The following is a 17,055-nucleotide window of genomic DNA, read 5'->3' on the forward strand; positions in this document are numbered from 1 at the left end:
TCATAATTACACTAAAGAAAAATAAAGACTGAGGTTGCTCGGAAAGCTCTTCCTGAGCTGCCCGAGTTTAAAGAATAATAAATGAATCCCTATGGTGCTCACTCGAGGGGCCTTTATTTACCTCCCCAGTGTTGTCCAATGCCCGACAGACACATTAATAGTGTTAAAAGTGTACTATTATTTGTTTATTAGCGTTTTATTTATGTATTTTATATTGTATTTTTTAATTTTTTTTCAATATGTTTTGCATACATCTATTATTTCACTTTTGTAAGACTGTATTATTTTAAAGATTTGGTTTACATTATAGTAGGAAGTGTGAATCAAACACTCTCTAAGAGCAATACTTTCCCCAATGTGGCATAGATTTGAGTGGGAATAGCATATTTTACTCTCCTCAGAGCCCAACCATTTTCATAATGTTGCTTAGACTTGAGTGGGAATAGTAAATAGTAAATTTACCGCTGCTTAGTACAACACTTCCCTCAATGTGGCCTAGAGTAGAGTGGGAATAGAATATCTACCACCTTCAAAGTCCAACACTTTCCACAATGTTGCTTAGATAGGATTAAAAATAGTAAAGATACCGCAAATTGTAATGCTTTCTCTAATGTGGCTTAGATTGGAGTGGGAATTGTAAATCTAGACCCCTCGAAGTCCAACATTTTGCCAATGTGGCTTGGATTGTAGTTGGAAAAAGATATTTACCTGTTTAAAGTCCAACTATTTTTCCAATCTGGTTTAGGGCCTGATTATGATCATGGCAGATGGGATACTCCGTCACAATCGTGCCGTAGATCCAGTTTGCTGTATCACAAGTTCCATAGGATATAATGGATTTGTAATACAACGGACCGGATATCCATCATGTTTGTGACGGAGTATCCCACCGCCAAGATCGTAATCATGCCCTTAAACTGGAGCAGGAGTAATACATTTACCCTACTGTCCAATACTTCCCCTAGTGTGGCTTTGAGTTGCGCAGGAATGTTGCTGAATGCATTCACACCATCTTCAAAGTGCGATTTAGCATCCTAACCTCATATGAAGGGTAATTGCAGGAGACCAGGTCCAGTATTTGCATTAGACGGGCACAATCCTGCTAAGTGGAGAGGATTAAGAAGAGGTACAGCTGTGGGGAGCTGGGGTATGGGAAGGAGGGGAACTGTGGAATGTATAGGGGGGGCAAGGGGTAGGCCAAAAAGGGAAAGGAAGAGGCAGACACAGGAAATGAGGAAATAAGATGTAGGATATGCGTGGGTTAGAACCAGCTTACTTTCTTTCGCAATATGAGGTAGCGTGTCAGTGCACTGATCGATGAATCATAAAAATGCTAAAGGTTTAATCTTTTAATGAAAAATACCTTAATTCACGAGCTAAATAGTTAAATATTAGAGAACAAATGGGTGACTATAAGCTAAATATAGTTCGTTTTCAAGAGGCCATAGCGGCATTACAAAATCGCAACATATTTAAGCAGGCGCCAAGACGTTTTATGCAACTAGCCAGAATGTATTACTGAAGGGTGGTGTCACTCTAGTACATAAGTCATTTATTAATGGGATTAGAGGCATTTCAGATCCCCATGGTAGACTGATTGCTATTACTATTAGATTAGACAGTCAACTGATACACATATGTTCTATATATGGACCCAATGCAGGCATACCTCTACCTTTCATACAGATTCACACAGACCTTACGGTACAAAAAAGGATATTTCTGACTAGCAGGGGGCCATTCACTGTATTCCATAGCCATCTGGATCCTACAACCTCCAAATGGCATACATGGACCAGATTCTTTTGATCCCTGATGCTGCCTTCTCCCATCAAGCAAAGCATTATAATTTTAGTCAAATACACATAAGTAATACTTAAGAATTGATTATTTTCTAATCAGTCAGACTCTTATTAATAGCTCAAATGTTAAATATGACAACATCTTGGAGTCTAATCATGCACTAATCACACTACAATAGCTGGTTAATGTTGGCAAATCATATCGCATCACAGTGGACCTTTTACTCCTCATTACTTCAAGACGCAGCCTTGTGCCAATTTCTTTTTGACAGAAAACAACCAAACAGCATCAGATCGTATACACTTAAGGCAGTTATCTTGAGATTTGCCATTGAGTATAAAACAAGGCTGCAGAGAATAAAAAATAAACACATAGCTGATATAAGTAAGCAAGTGGCCACTTTGAAGTTGCAGCATAAAAAAACAGTTTCTGATCAACAACAATCTATGATACAAAGTGCACAATGGGCTAAATGACCATATGCCAGCTCACAAATAACAGCATTTTATGAGAATAAGGCCAGTTAACTCCTTACATAATCTAGATATTTTCAGTATGAAAAGAGTGAGGAGTCTGGCCAGTTAGTGAGCCTGCAGGCTCAAGACAGATCAGCAAGTCAAAAGACATTAAGGCCAACGATGAGGGAGGCTATGTATACACAATGCTTCAGAGATATGTGATGCCTTTCGAAATTACTACTTGAAACTTTATACTGTGCAGATACTGGAAGACACTGCTGTAGCTGAATGCACTCAATACTTAGACCAGGTACAACTACCAACTCTATCGTCCATAAAGTCTCAAACTCTAGTGCTTCCGTTTTGTCTAGAAGAGCTTCGGCGCAGCGTAACTTTGGCCCCTCCCTTTCATGTTGCCACGTATATATGTGTCCATATGTCCTTGTGTACTCTGTGATGTAACCTTATTAACGTAATGTAGCGCACTTTTTTATTTATGTGTTTTCATAACATTTACAACCAAAAAGGTATCAGCATTTGTCTAGGCGTATAGATCACAAACGTAATGTAGTGCACTTGATCAGTTACAGTAAGTGCATCTACTGTGTAATCTTGCCATTTATGAGTGTATATTAACGGTTTCTTTACAGTAACAATGAGTTGCAGTTTCCATATATATTTATATCTGTGTGGTTTGTATAACATTGTATTTCTTATATGTTCACGTATTGCTCTCCATTTATTTTATAACTGAAAATGTACTCATTCAAATAGTGCTCTGCACCTATATTGTAACTGTATATGTGTTTGTATTGCATTTCAAACATGTAATGAAATGCTTGAGATACTAAAGTTGCCCTAAGGCATTAAGCTTTTGGATTTCTCAATGTTTCATTTTAACGTGAATGTGTACTTTGGATTAAGTGTTTTTTTCCTCTGCAGGTTCTGTTGCATGATCTCATGGTTAAAGAAAGGCACATTGTGTGAAAGAGATAATGAGGCTCAAAAGGAGTATCTCTTGGCAAGGATAAGAAGATTTAATGAAGGAAGGGAGGACTTCTGTCCGAGTGGAATATGGAGATGGGAGGAGTTCAAGGATGTTTAAATGTGTAGACCAAAGGGAAGAAATCTTGAGTGTAGTTGCCAAGTTTGTTGTTTGAAGATGAGAAATAATTAGGCATGCGACCTGGAATTCTCAAAGGTTCTTTGGTGGGTATAATTGGGTATTGCACTAGTTTTGTTCAGATCCCCTTTAGGCTCTAAGAGATGCAGACATCTCTGTTGTGTGTCTTTATGCTATAGAATATACTTTCCCTTTGAGAACATCTACAGAAGTTCTACTATGCTGATACATTTTTCTGCTTCCCTGATTTAATAGGGTTTCCCTGAATACCAGCTAGAATAATAAGGTATAGTAGGTCTCCTTCGACTAACTCATGTGTAGGCAAGAGGATTGAAATTTTCAATCTACTAACCAGACTTTCTGATTCTTTGAGTAGTAGCTACCGAATTCCACATTTGCTTTCTGTTTTTGAGGATCAATTTTATCCGTCGCTTCAGATATCCATTAGCGATTTATATTAGATTGGCTTTGAATTTATGACAAATCCATACTTAATCCCATCAATCAACTCTGAGCTTTAATGTGGGACCTAATGGGTTACCCTGTAGTTGGTAAATTGTAGTTGATCCCAACTCCTTTTATTCCTCAGGCAGCTAGAATCTTTCATTGCAGGGAGCCAGGAAGAAGTAGTCCACGTTCTAGGCATTCTCAGCTCCAAGAAGTCAAGCCGCTAGAGTTGATGCCCTACCAAGAAACATTTCTAAAATATTATTTCATGAAATATTGCTTTTTCTCCTTCAGCTAATTAATGGGATATGAACTGAACCCTCTCCACCCGAAACATGGAAGAATGCACGGATTGTTATATTCTTGAAGAGGAAGAAGCCCCAAGTGTAGCTGATTTCTTGTTGACCAATATCACTGGTATTAGCTTTGTACAGAACTAATTACCCATGGTATTAAAGCAGCTATCAACCACCTGGCCACACCATGGCAGCATGTGTTTATTCCTGGCAGAGATACGACGGAACATACTAAAACAGCTCTATCATTAACAGGATTGGAAGAATCAATGCATTAACAGCCTTTTTTTAAGGCACTGGATGCAGTGAAGGCCTTCAACTGTTTTGAGTGGCCTTTTCTGTGGGCAGTGCAACAGAAATGTAAATTTCTGCCAACCTTCTTGTGCTGGATACAACAGGTATATAGAGAAACCCAAGCCATAATATCAATAAATGGGACAACGTCAACCTCATCTATTATTAGATGTGGGCCAAGAAAACGGGGCCCGCTTTCCCAAGCAATGTATACATTATATTTTGAGCCCTACCTGCAATGACAACTTTAAGCCGACTAAATTATTCCCGGCCATGTAGTCACAAATACTATTAAAATACTAGCTCTTGCAGATAATGTATTGTTTGTCACATCAGATCCAAATCTAGCTAGTGAAAGAATTGTATACGTAGCATCAGAGTCTGGGAAAGTTTTAGGTTACCATTTAAACACTGAAAAAACAAAGATTTAACCATTTAGTCCCTCTACTTTAGATTGATACAATATTTACAGTGAATAATATGAAATATCTAGTAGTCTGGCTTACATTGCTGTTTGACAAAATAAAGCCCACAAATTATATATTTTTGACTAAAGAAATTACCTGACTGTTATAAATAAACACCTTCCTTTATAATTAATGCAAAGGGCAAATCTTATTAAGATGATTATACTACAAAAAATATTATACTTATTTCAGGCCTTACTTATTTATCTTCCCAGAAGAAGCACAAATAAGTGTTACTTGGGGACATAAAAGACCTAGACAGGTATATCGGTTACTGCAACTCCCAATAACACAGGGCGGATGGAACCTTCTCAATTTCTATTCTTCCTACTGGGCAGCTTTAGCCTGAAACATGACTAAGCACATCATGAACCTACCAAAATGTTTACACATATTAATGTATATTATAAAATCCAAAGGGGATGATGGACGGTGTGTTGAACATTGCAAGCACTCACCCCCAGTCAACTGATCTGGGTTTAATCCATCATCATTGTTTAGCTCACTCCGCCACCCCAGTTCAGACATGGCCATATGCAAATCAGTCTGACCCTGTGCCTCATGGGAACAGTCCAGCCCGAACTGCCAAGCCATGTCTTCCCTGGACCGGAAACAACCATCCTGGGACCTGTTTCTGGCTAATCAGCCGTCATCAGCCAGGCTAGCTTGAATCCAGTGGCAAAGTGAGCAAGGGACCCACGTCTGGGCATACCCTGCCAACTTAGGGCGAACAAAGCAAAACCAAAGGGGATGATGGACGGAGTGTTGAACATTGCAAGCACTCACCCCCAGTCAACTTATCTGGGTTTAATCCATCATAATTCTTTAGGTCACTCCGCTACCCCAGTTCAGACATGGCCATATGCAAATCAGTCTGACCCTGTGCCTCATGGGAACAGTCCAGCCCGAACTGCCAAGTCATGTCTTCCCTGGACCAGAAACAAGGATCCAGGGACCGGTTTCTGGCTAATCAGCCAGGCTAGCTTGAATCCAGTGGCAAGGTGAGCAAGGGACCCACGTCTGGGCATACCCTGCCAACTTATGGCAAACAAAGCCAAACAAAAGGGGATGATGGATAGAGTGTTGAACATTGCAAGCACTCACCCCCAGTCAACTGATCTGGGTTTAATCCATCATAATTCTTTAGCTCACTCCGTCATCCCAGGGCGGATGGAACCTTCTCAATTTTTCTTCTTCCTACTGGGCAGCTTTAGCCTGAAACATGACTAAGCACATCATGAACCTACCAAAATGTTTACACATATTAATGTATATTATAAAATCCAAAGGGGATGATGGACGGCGTGTTGAACATTGCAAGCACTCACCCCCAGTCAACTGATCTGGGTTTAATCCATCATCATTGTTTAGCTCACTCCGCCACCCCAGTTCAGACATGGCCATATGCAAATTAGTCTGACCCTGTGCCTCATTGGAACAGTCCAGCCCGAACTGCCAAGCCCAGATATGGGTCCCCTGCTCTCCATGCCACTAGAATCAAGCTATCCTGGCTGAAGAGGGGTGAAACCCTGAAACCGGTCCTAGTATGCTTGTTTCCAGTCCAGGGAGGACCTGGCTTGGCAATTCGGGCTGGACTGTTCCCATGAGGCACAGGGTCAAGACTGATTTTCATATGGCTGAGTTCAAACTGGAATGGCATGGTGAGCAAAAAAAACTTGGATTTAGGCCCAGATCTCTGTACTGGGGTGAATGTATGACATTGTTCTGCATTCTGGCCATCAACTGTTTTTGCATTTGTCACCCGAGTGGGACGGGTATGCCCAGACGTGGGTCCCATGGTCTCCATGCCACTGGAATCAAGCTATCCTGGCTGAAGTGGGGTGAAACCCCGAAACCGGTCCTAAGATGCTTGTTTCCAGTCCAGGGAGGTCATGGCTTGGCAGTTCGGGCTGGACTGTTCCCATGAGGTACAGGGTCAAGACTGATTTGCATATGGCTGAGTTCAAACTGGAATGGCATGGTGAGCAAAAAAAACTTGGATTTAGGCCCAGATCTCTGTACTGGGGTGAATGTATGACATTGTTCTGCATTTGATTTGATTTGATTTTTCAATTTGTATAGCGCGCGAATGCCAAAAGGCGTCTTGGCGCTGAGATTCCCACTGACTCCTAAGTATGTAGTTAGGGCTGTTTAGCAAAAAGCCATGTTTTGACTCCCTTTCTGAAGGTTTTCAGAGATGGACTGTTTTTCAATTCCAGCGGTAATTGGTTCCACATTTTTGCCGTCTGCACTAGGAAGCTTCTGCCTCCCCAGTTTGTTCTTCTGTATCTGGGTACTTTTATGAGTTTTCTTTGTCCGGATCTCAGAAGTCTATTTGGCTCATACAGTTGTAGGTGTGTTTTTAGAAATGTTTATCCCGTTCCATTTATTGCTTTGTATGCCAAGCATAATGACTTAAATTCTATCCTACTTGCAATTGGGAGCCAATGCAAGCTCTTAAGTTTGTGGCTTACTCTTTCGAACTTTGGAATTTCCAATATCAGCCTCGCTGCTGCATTCTGCAGGCGTTGTAATTTAAGAAGAATTTTCCTCCTTGCTCCGACATATAGACCATTTCCATAATCCAATCTGGACAAGGCCAATGCCGTCACCACTGTTTTCCGAGAGTCATGCGGTATATAAGGTAGTATTTTTCTTATCATTTTCAGGATGTACCAGAGTGATGATGCTAGTTTGCTTGCTTGAGCGTCAAATGAGAGGTTAGTATCTAGCATTATTCCTAGGTTTTTTACCTTTTCCGACGAATCTGGGCATCTTCCCATATCTGTGGGCCACCATAAAGGTGACCATATGTTTGTGTCACCACCTAGTATCAATACTTCACTCTTATCGCGTTTAATTTCAAGCAATTCATTTGCATCCATTGGCTGATTTTTGTCATGCAGCATTGGAATTTTGCTGCTGTGTCTTGTACCTCTTTATTTATAGACACCACAATTTGGGTGTCGTCGGCGTAGGATATAGGGGTGAATCCCTCACTTCTTATTATTTGCGCGAGTGGGGCTACATATAAATTAAAAAGCGTGGGGCTCATCGATGATCCCTGCGGAACTCCGCATGGCAAGCTGAACAGATTAGACTTTGCTTCTCCTGATTCAACTGAGAATGTTCTATTTTCCAGATATGAGGCTATAAGAGCACAGGTTGACTCATGAATATTTGCTGTTTTTAGCCGTGTTATGAGGATTTCGTGGCTAACCGTATCGAAGGCCGCCGATAGGTCAAGTAATATCAATGCGGCCTTCGATACGTTATCCATTATTGTCCTGAGTTCTTCCACTGCTGTGATCAAGGCTGTCTCTGTTCCATGCTCCGCCCTAAAACCAAATTGTGAATGGTCTAGCCATTCTCCGTCCATCAGATGTTGGGATAATTGTTTATTTAGCAGTTTCTCCAGAATTTTAGCGGCAAAAGGGATCCTGGCTATTGGTCTGTAGTTGTTAGGATTTTCGCCATCCAGATTGTTTTTTTTTAGCAGTGGCCTAATGGATATCATTTTCCATTCGTCAGGGAAGGTGTTGGTAATGATAATTTTGGAGAATAGTTTTTCCAACACCAGGCTTAGTTCAATGGAGCAAGCCTGCAATATTCGGGGTGGGCAGGGGTCTGTTGGGCTACCTGAGTTGCAGGTAAGGATTTCTTTCTGTATCTGCTCAGCTGTAGGGGGTGTGAAACTAAAGGCTGGTATTAGGTCTTGTTGAGTTTCTGAATTAATTGAGTGGGATATATCTTTTTCCAGAGTTTCACTGTTCTGATTTTTAAAGGAGTTGTATACTGATGAGACTTTGTTAACAAAGAGGTCACCAAGTGTATTGCAGAATTCCGATGACAGTGCTTCCTGATTATTGTTTTCAAACTTTGAAAGTTTTTTGACAGTGTCAAAAAGAGTTTTACTGCAGTTTTTTGACTCATTAATTTTATTAGTGAAGTATCTACCTTTTTCTTCAATTATTAATTTTTTATAATTATTTAATGTGACATTATATTCTTGTCTGAGGTGGGCGTCGTATTTGGTTCTCCATTTTTTCTCTGCTTTACTGCAAATTTGTTTTTGTGTTCTTAGCGCATCTGAGAACCAGGGTTGTGATGGGGTTTTTCTTTTCACAGTTACCTTTTTTTGAGGGACAGCCGAATTGACTGCCTTATCTATCCACTCATTAAATTGTTTACAGGCTGTATTACAGTTATCGTCCAATGTGGGGTCGGATATTTGGAGTTTCTCCTTGAACGCCTGGTTGTCAATTTTAGACCAATCCTGATATGTTATCTGCCTAATAATGTCCACTGGTCTTCCCGTCTCCTTTTTAATTTCTAGCGTAAAGGTTACTAGTTTATGATCAGTCCATGGGATAGGGAGAGTCTCTACATTGTGTAGGTTCTGACACGACGAGAAAATTCCGTCTAGTGTATGTCCAGCATTATGAGTTTCGACGTTGACTTTGTTTTCCAGGTCAAAGTTAGCCATAGCATCAATAAATGCTGCTATCTTAGGGTCTGATTTTTTCTCTAAGTGTAGATTAAAGTCACCTAGGATGGTATAGTCGGGACATGTCACACTTGATTCCAGAAAGGGGCTTAGTAAGTCGATTAAGGGGGTTTTCGCACTGGGTGGTCTATATATTAGTATTCCATTAAAAGTGTAATTATCTGTGATCTTTATTTGGAATGACAATGTTTCACAGTCTGCGGTATTACCTTTGTCTGAGGTTTTTACCTTCAATGAATCCTTAGCTATAATCGCTATCCCTCCTCCTCGTTTAATTTTTCTGTCAACTCTGGAGAGGGAGTATCCGTCTGAAATGGCTAAGGCTAGGTCAGCATCTGATGCCTCGTCTGCCCATGTTTCAGTGACGAATAATATATCTATTTTCTGTCCGTTTATTAATTCGGACGTTTGTATATTGTGCTTAACCAGTGACCTTGTATTGATCAGACCGACTTTCAGATTATAATTTCTGTGCTTTGGTATCCCGGTGTTAGCCATATTTTTGGCGGGAAGAAAATCGAAAGTGAGTGGACATGACGAACATTTCTTGCCCTCTGTATGTGGTTCTATCTTGGGGCATAAGGTGGTAGGTCTCCAACATTTTAGTTCCTCACTTGAGTATTTCCGTGGCCCTATGTGGTGGTTTATTTGTCCAGGGGATGTGGCCCTTGGCCCGGACTCGGCGCGGACGAGCGCAGACGAGCTTGCCTTATGCGCGCCTTCGGCGCGCAATCGTCGCGCCCGCTGCGCTCGTCCGCTGCGCTTCCTGTGCATACACATTATTGTAGGGCGAGAAGGGGACGTGGCCTCGAGGGGGGCGTGTCCCTCTGCTCGGCGTGGTCGATGGCGCCTGACAGAGCTCCTGTGTACTCTCCTTCCCAGCGCAAGACTCGCTGTTGGGGAGGCTTCTAGCAGTCTATTCAGGTAAAGTGCAATCGCTTTAAAAACACAAGTATACACAAATTTTAAAAGTCAATTTCTACAATGCTCGCTAAATTCTTGCTCCCGGCTGTGCCTCAGGAGGGTTGTGGGTTTCTGGCGCGCTCGAGTTTCAGCGCTGCAGATGTACTATCAGGAAGGGGGCGTGGCCTCGAGGGGGCGTGTCCCTCTGCTCGGCGTGGTCGATGGCGCCTGACAGAGCTCCTGTGTACTCTCCTTCCCAGCGCAAGACTCGCTGTTGGGGAGGCTTCTAGCAGTCTATTCAGGTAAAGTGCAATCGCTTTAAAACACAAGTATACACAAATTTTAAAAGTCAATTTCTACAATGCTCGCTAAATTCTCGCTCCCGGCTGTGCCTCAGGAGGGTTGTGGGTTTCTGGCGCGCTCGAGTTTCAGCGCTGCAGATGTACTATCAGGAAGGGGGCGTGGCCTCGAGGGGGGCGTGTCCCTCTGCTCGGCGTGGTCGATGGCGCCTGACAGAGCTCCTGTGTACTCTTCTTCCCAGCGCAAGACTCGCTGTTGGTGAGGCTTCTAGCAGTCTATTCAGGTAAAGTGCAATCGCTTTAAAAACACAAGTATACACAAATTTTAAAAGTCAATTTCTACAATGCTCGCTAAATTCTCGCTCCCGGCTGTGCCTCAGGAGGGTTGTGGGTTTCTGACGCGCTCGAGTTTCAGCGCTGCAGATGTACTATCAGGAAGGGGGCGTGGCCTCCAAGGTAGCGTGTCCCTCTGCTCGGCGTGGTCGATGGCGCCTGACAGAGCTCCTGTGTACTCTCCTTCCCAGCGCAAGACTCGCTGTTGGGGAGGCTTCTAGCAGTCTATTCAGGTAAAGTGCAATCGCTTTAAAAACACAAGTATACACAAATTTTAAAAGTCAATTTCTACAATGCTCGCTAAATTCTCGCTCCCGGCTGTGCCTCAGGAGGGTTGTGGGTTTCTGGCGCGCTCGAGTTTCAGCGCTGCAGATGTACTATCAGGAAGGAGGCGTGGCCTCGAGGGGGGCGTGTCCCTCTGCTCGGCGTGGTCGATGGCGCCTGACAGAGCTCCTGTGTACTCTCCTTCCCAGCGCAAGACTCGCTGTTGGGGAGGCTTCTAGCAGTCTATTCAGGTAAAGTGCAATCGCTTTAAAACACAAGTATACACAAATTTTAAAAGTCAATTTCTACAATGCTCGCTAAATTCTCGCTCCCGGCTGTGCCTCAGGAGGGTTGTGGGTTTCTGGCGCGCTCGAGTTTCAGCGCTGCAGATGTACTATCAGGAAGGGGGCGTGGCCTCGAGGGGGGCGTGTCCCTCTGCTCGGCGTGGTCGATGGCGCCTGACAGAGCTCCTGTGTACTCTCCTTCCCAGCGCAAGACTCGCTGTTGGGGAGGCTTCTAGCAGTCTATTCAGGTAAAGTGCAATCGCTTTAAAAACACAAGTATACACAAATTTTAAAAGTCAATTTCTACAATGCTCGCTAAATTCTCGCTCCCGGCTGTGCCTCAGGAGGGTTGTGGGTTTCTGGCGCGCTCGAGTTTCAGCGCTGCAGATGTACTATCAGGAAGGGGGCGTGGCCTCGAGGGGGGCGTGTCCCTCTGCTCGGCGTGGTCGATGGCGCCTGACAGAGCTCCTGTGTACTCTCCTTCCCAGCGCAAGACTCGCTGTTGGGGAGGCTTCTAGCAGTCTATTCAGGTAAAGTGCAATCGCTTTAAAAACACAAGTATACACAAATTTTAAAAGTCAATTTCTACAATGCTCGCTAAATTCTCGCTCCCGGCTGTGCCTCAGGAGGGTTGTGGGTTTCTGGCCATCAACTGGTTTTGCATTTGTCACCCGAGTGGGACGGGTATGCCCAGACGTGGGTCCCGTGCTCTCCATGCCACTAGAATCAAGCTATCTTGGCTGAAGAGGGGTGAAACCGGTCCAAGGATGCTTGTTTCCAGTCCAGGGAGGACCTGGCTTGGCAGTTCGGGCTGGACTGTTCCCATAAGGCACAGGGTCAAGACTGATTTGCATATGGCTGGGTTCAAACTGGAATGGCATGGTGAGCTAAACAACGATGAATTTAGGCCCAGATCTCTGTACTGGGGTGAATGTATGACATTGTTCTGCATTCTGTCCATCAACTGTGTTTTTTGCATTTGTCACCCCGAGTGGGACGGGTATGCCCAGACGTGGGTCCCGTGCTCTCCATGCCACTGGAATCAAGCAATCCTGGCTGAAGAGGGGTGAAACCCCGAAACCGGTCCTAGGATGCTTGTTTCCAGTCCAAGGAGGACCTGGCTTGGCAGTTCGTGCTGGACTGTTCCCATGAGGCACAGGGTCAAGACTGATTTGCATATGGCGTGGTTCAAACTGGAATGGCATGGTGAGCAAAAAACGATGGACTTAGGCCCAGATCTCTGTACTGGGGTGAATGTATGACATTGTTCTGCATTCTGTTCATCAACTGTTGTTTTTGCATTTGTTACCCCGAGTGGGCGGGTATGCCCAGACGTGGGTCCCGTGCTCTCCATGCCACTGGAATCATGCTATCCTGGCTGAAGAGGGGTGAAACCCCGAAACCAGTCCTAGGATGCTTGTTTCTAGTCCAGGGAGGACCTGGCTTGGCAGTTCGGCCTGGACTGTTCCCATGAGGCACAGGGTCAAGACTGATTTGCATATGGCTGGGTTCAAACGGGAATGGCATGGTGAGCAAAAAAACAATGGATTTAGGCCCAGATCTCTGTACTGGGGTGAATGTATGACATTGTTCTGCATTCTGGCCATCAACTGTTGTTTTTGCCTTCAAAGTCCAACACTTTCCCCAGTGTAACACAGATTGGAGTGGGAATAGTAAATCTATCCCCCTCAAGTCCAAAACCTTCCCCAATGTGGCTTGGATCCTAATGAGAATAGTACATTTTCCCCTCTCAAACTGCAATTCTTTCTGCAGTGTGGCTTAGATTGGAGTGGGAGCAGTACATTTTGATCTCTGAAAGTCCAATATTTTCTCAATGTGGCTGAGATGGGAATGGGAATAGTAAATTTTCCCCACCTTAAAGTTCAACACTTCCCCAAATAGGGCTTGCATTGGATTGTGAATAATAAATCTAACCCTCTCATAGTCCAACGTTTTTCATGATATGGCTTAGGCTGGAGTTGGGATAGGAAATGTTCGTCTCTCAATGTTCAATGCTTTCCCAGTGTGGCTTAAACTGGAGTGGGAGTAGTAAATGCACATCTTCTTATCTATTCATTTTTGTACAATGTACTTTAGGTTGGAGTTGCAAAGCTTTATTTACTGCTTTGTGAGTTGAGTAATTGGTAGTGTGTTTAATTTTTAGTTAGGTAGAAACAATTCTTTTATGATTTTTTACTTTTTTGTTTGTAGTGATATACGTTTTTAAACGTGAATAGTAAATTGTTAATAACACAGTTTGATTTAAATTTTATTTTATGAAGGAAAAACCGACGCTTACACACTGTCTTTGTCAGGTAAGTTTTATTTCTTACATTCATTTATTTTATTAACATATACTATTCTGTATTTTTTGTATTTATTTAGATGTCAGCATACATTGCTATACATCTTTATATAATTTTATGTAGTCCACAAAGTTACTCCTTCTGAAGTTCAAGCCCCTATGGGAGGGGTGGCGCGGACCGGCGGAGACAACCGGCAATTTTATCAACACAGATTGGAGTCCCAAACGCACTCTCGGAGTCAAGAAATCACCAGGGAACGGGAGGTCACTTAGACACAGGTAGGTTTATTAACGTCATAAACCTGCTGCAACGCGTTTCACCCGCGAACGGGCTTGTTTATGACGTTAATAAACCTACCTGTGTCTAAGTGACCTCCCGTTCCCTGGTGATTTCTTGACTCCGAGAGCGCGTTTGGGACTCCAATCTGTGTTGATAATTTTATGTACATACATTTTTATTAACATGAATAGTTTTAAATATATATTAGTTTTGCACTTTAATATATTTTAACATACATATTAAATGTATACATTTTTTGCTTTTGTGCATATTTATTCACCTTTTTGGCATATATAACTTATTTGCATACATACAATTTATTGTATGTATTGTATATTCAGATATGTATTAACTATATTAAAAAAGTACATTGTTATTTTTAATTTATATTGATGCAGCTACATTTTCTTAACTTTTTTAGATTTCTTTGTTACAATATTTTTGTATTGTTAAAATAAATAAAAGAAATTATGTTTTTGTTTTCTATTGTTTCTTTTTCACTGGGGTGTGAATTGTTTTTTAATGTTTATTTAGAGTTCATATTGTTACCACATTATTCATTTTGTAGTCTATCTTCATTATTTTAGGCTGTTTCTGGATATCTTTGGTTGTAGTTCCGCATTCCTGGTCTCCAGTTAGAGTAAGGTTGCTTTTTTAATATTTATTGTGACTTTAGTGTTGTGGGGAGTGGTTATAGTATTAGTTTAGTTTGTTTAATTTAGTGATGTTTTGGTCGAACCCTACCAGGCAGTGCAGCTGTCTGGTTTGCCAAAGGCATCTTGGGGACATTCACAAAGCTTCCGGCCTGTTGCTTACCATTGCTTTTGTGGTTGGTAACTTACCTTTTCTGGCTTTCTATTTGCTGGCTCCATTCTATTTAGGCTGTCCAGGTACAGTATGTCCTTCCCAAGGAGCAGGCCTCTTCACACTACTTCTTCTTTTATTCTTCCATGAGTGCTCCTTTCTGTAAACAGACCTGTAAATCTTGAGCTTATCTTGTCACATTTATGGTGCTTTCAAAGACATAGGTCAAATGCCAGGCTTTGTCTTCCGAGGGAGATTGGTGCTTTCTTTTTTCCCTCTGATTTAAAAGTGAGATGATTTATATCACAGTTTGGCTGGATACTGGTGGTAGAAGAAAGGATTTTATTTCTAGCATACAGCAACATTTAAATGAACTGCAAGTATTTCAGATTATATCAGAATTAGCAAAGCACAAATGAAGCACATGTTTTGTTAATTCTGTGTTGGAACCAAATACTTAAATATGGATAAAACAAATCAACACACTAGGTGATGCCATTTCCACACATTGATTGTGCACTGTATAGTTCTATTAGTAAAACTGTATGTCTGTGCACATGAAATGGGAATTTCAATTGAAAATGTGTTGTCTGTATTGGCAGTCTACTACCACACTATGCATACTCCTCTCTATGCCACTCCACTCTTTTTTGCAATACTCACGCCACTGCACTCTACTCTGCACCTCCCCACTTTACACCAAGCCACTTTACTCTACGCTACTTCACTCTATGCCACTTCACTCTACACCTCTCTACTCTACTGTGCACCACTCTAATCTATTACAATGCACACTATACCACTCTACTCTATACCACCACTCTACCACCACTCCAGTCTAGGCCTCTCCACTCTCCACTCTACTCTCTACCACTCCACTCTTCGCCCCTGCACTCTATGCCAATCCACTGTACTCCACTCTAATTCATTTGGCACTTCTGAGTGCTATGCCACTTCACTCATAACACCACTTTACACCACTACTCTACGCCACTCTTCTCTACACCACTGCATTCTACTATGCACCGCCCCACTCTATGCCACTTCACTCTATTCTAAAACAATCTACTCTACACCACTGCACTCTACTCCACTCAGCAGCACACCACTCTGCACCTCTCCACTCTATGCCACTGCACCCTAGGCCACTCTACTCTACTCTATGCCTCTACTCCGAATGCCACTGCACTCTACACCACTGCAATATACTCTGCACCACTGTAGTCTATTCCACTGCTCTCTGTGACACTCTACTCTGTGTCACTGCACTTTTTTGCGAATGCGCTCCATGCTACTCTACACCACTGCACTGTACCACACTCTACCTTGCAACACTGCATTCTCAGCCACTGAGCTCGACGACACTCCACTCTGCACAACTGCATACTATGCCAGTGCACTCTGCAGCACTCCACTCTATGCCACTGCACTCTACGCCACTATACTCTACTCCTCTGCACCTCTCTACGATACTTCACTCTACGCCACTGTACTCTGCACCACTCTATGCCACTGCACGCTATGCCGCTGTACTCTACGCCACTGTATTCTACACCACTGCACTCTGTGCCACTCTACCCTGCACCACTCCACACTGCATTGCATCCTACTATGCACCACTCTATTCTACGCCACTGCATTGTAGGCTACTGAATTCTATGCCACTGCACTACATGCCACTATACTCTGCAACACTCTATGCCAATGCTGTCTACACCAGCCCAATCTACCTTACGCCACTCCACTGTATGCCACTGCATTCTATGTCACTGTACCACTGTACTCAATGCCAATGCACTCTATGCCACTCCACACCACTGCAGTCTACAACACTACTCTGCACACCACTGAACTGTACACCACTCTACTCTGCACTACTGCGTTCTATGCCAGTGCACTCTACACCACTCTACTCTGCATTACTCCACTCTACACCACTCCACTCTATGCCACTGCACTCTACAGAACTATATTCTACTCTGCCCCACTCTATGCCACTCTACTCTGAACCACTCTGCCATTCTACTCTGCACCACTCTACACATTGCACTCTAAGCCACTCTACTCTACACCTCTGCACTCTATGCCACTGTACTCTATGCCACTCTACTCCACTCTACACCACTGCACACTAGTATGCAACACTCTAATCTATGGCACTGTATTCTATGATGCTGCATTGTACCCC

The 17,055-nt window shown here is 42.9% G+C and overlaps 1 protein-coding gene across 1 annotated transcript in view; it reads right to left on the reverse strand.

Moving 5' to 3' along the window:
- Nucleotides 1-17,055, reverse strand: part of LOC146798885 (uncharacterized) — a 71,739-nt gene that overhangs the window by 36,638 nt on the left and 18,046 nt on the right. Inside the window, exon 3 of the mRNA XM_085627791.1 lies at nucleotides 8,109-9,436. Within this exon, the coding sequence (XP_085483917.1) occupies nucleotides 8,109-9,436 (1,328 nt within the window). The remainder of the gene's footprint in view (nucleotides 1-8,108; nucleotides 9,437-17,055) is intronic.

This window comes from Triturus cristatus, chromosome 9 (assembly GCF_964204655.1).
Source record: "Triturus cristatus chromosome 9, aTriCri1.1, whole genome shotgun sequence".
Taxonomy (NCBI): domain Eukaryota; kingdom Metazoa; phylum Chordata; class Amphibia; order Caudata; family Salamandridae; genus Triturus; species Triturus cristatus.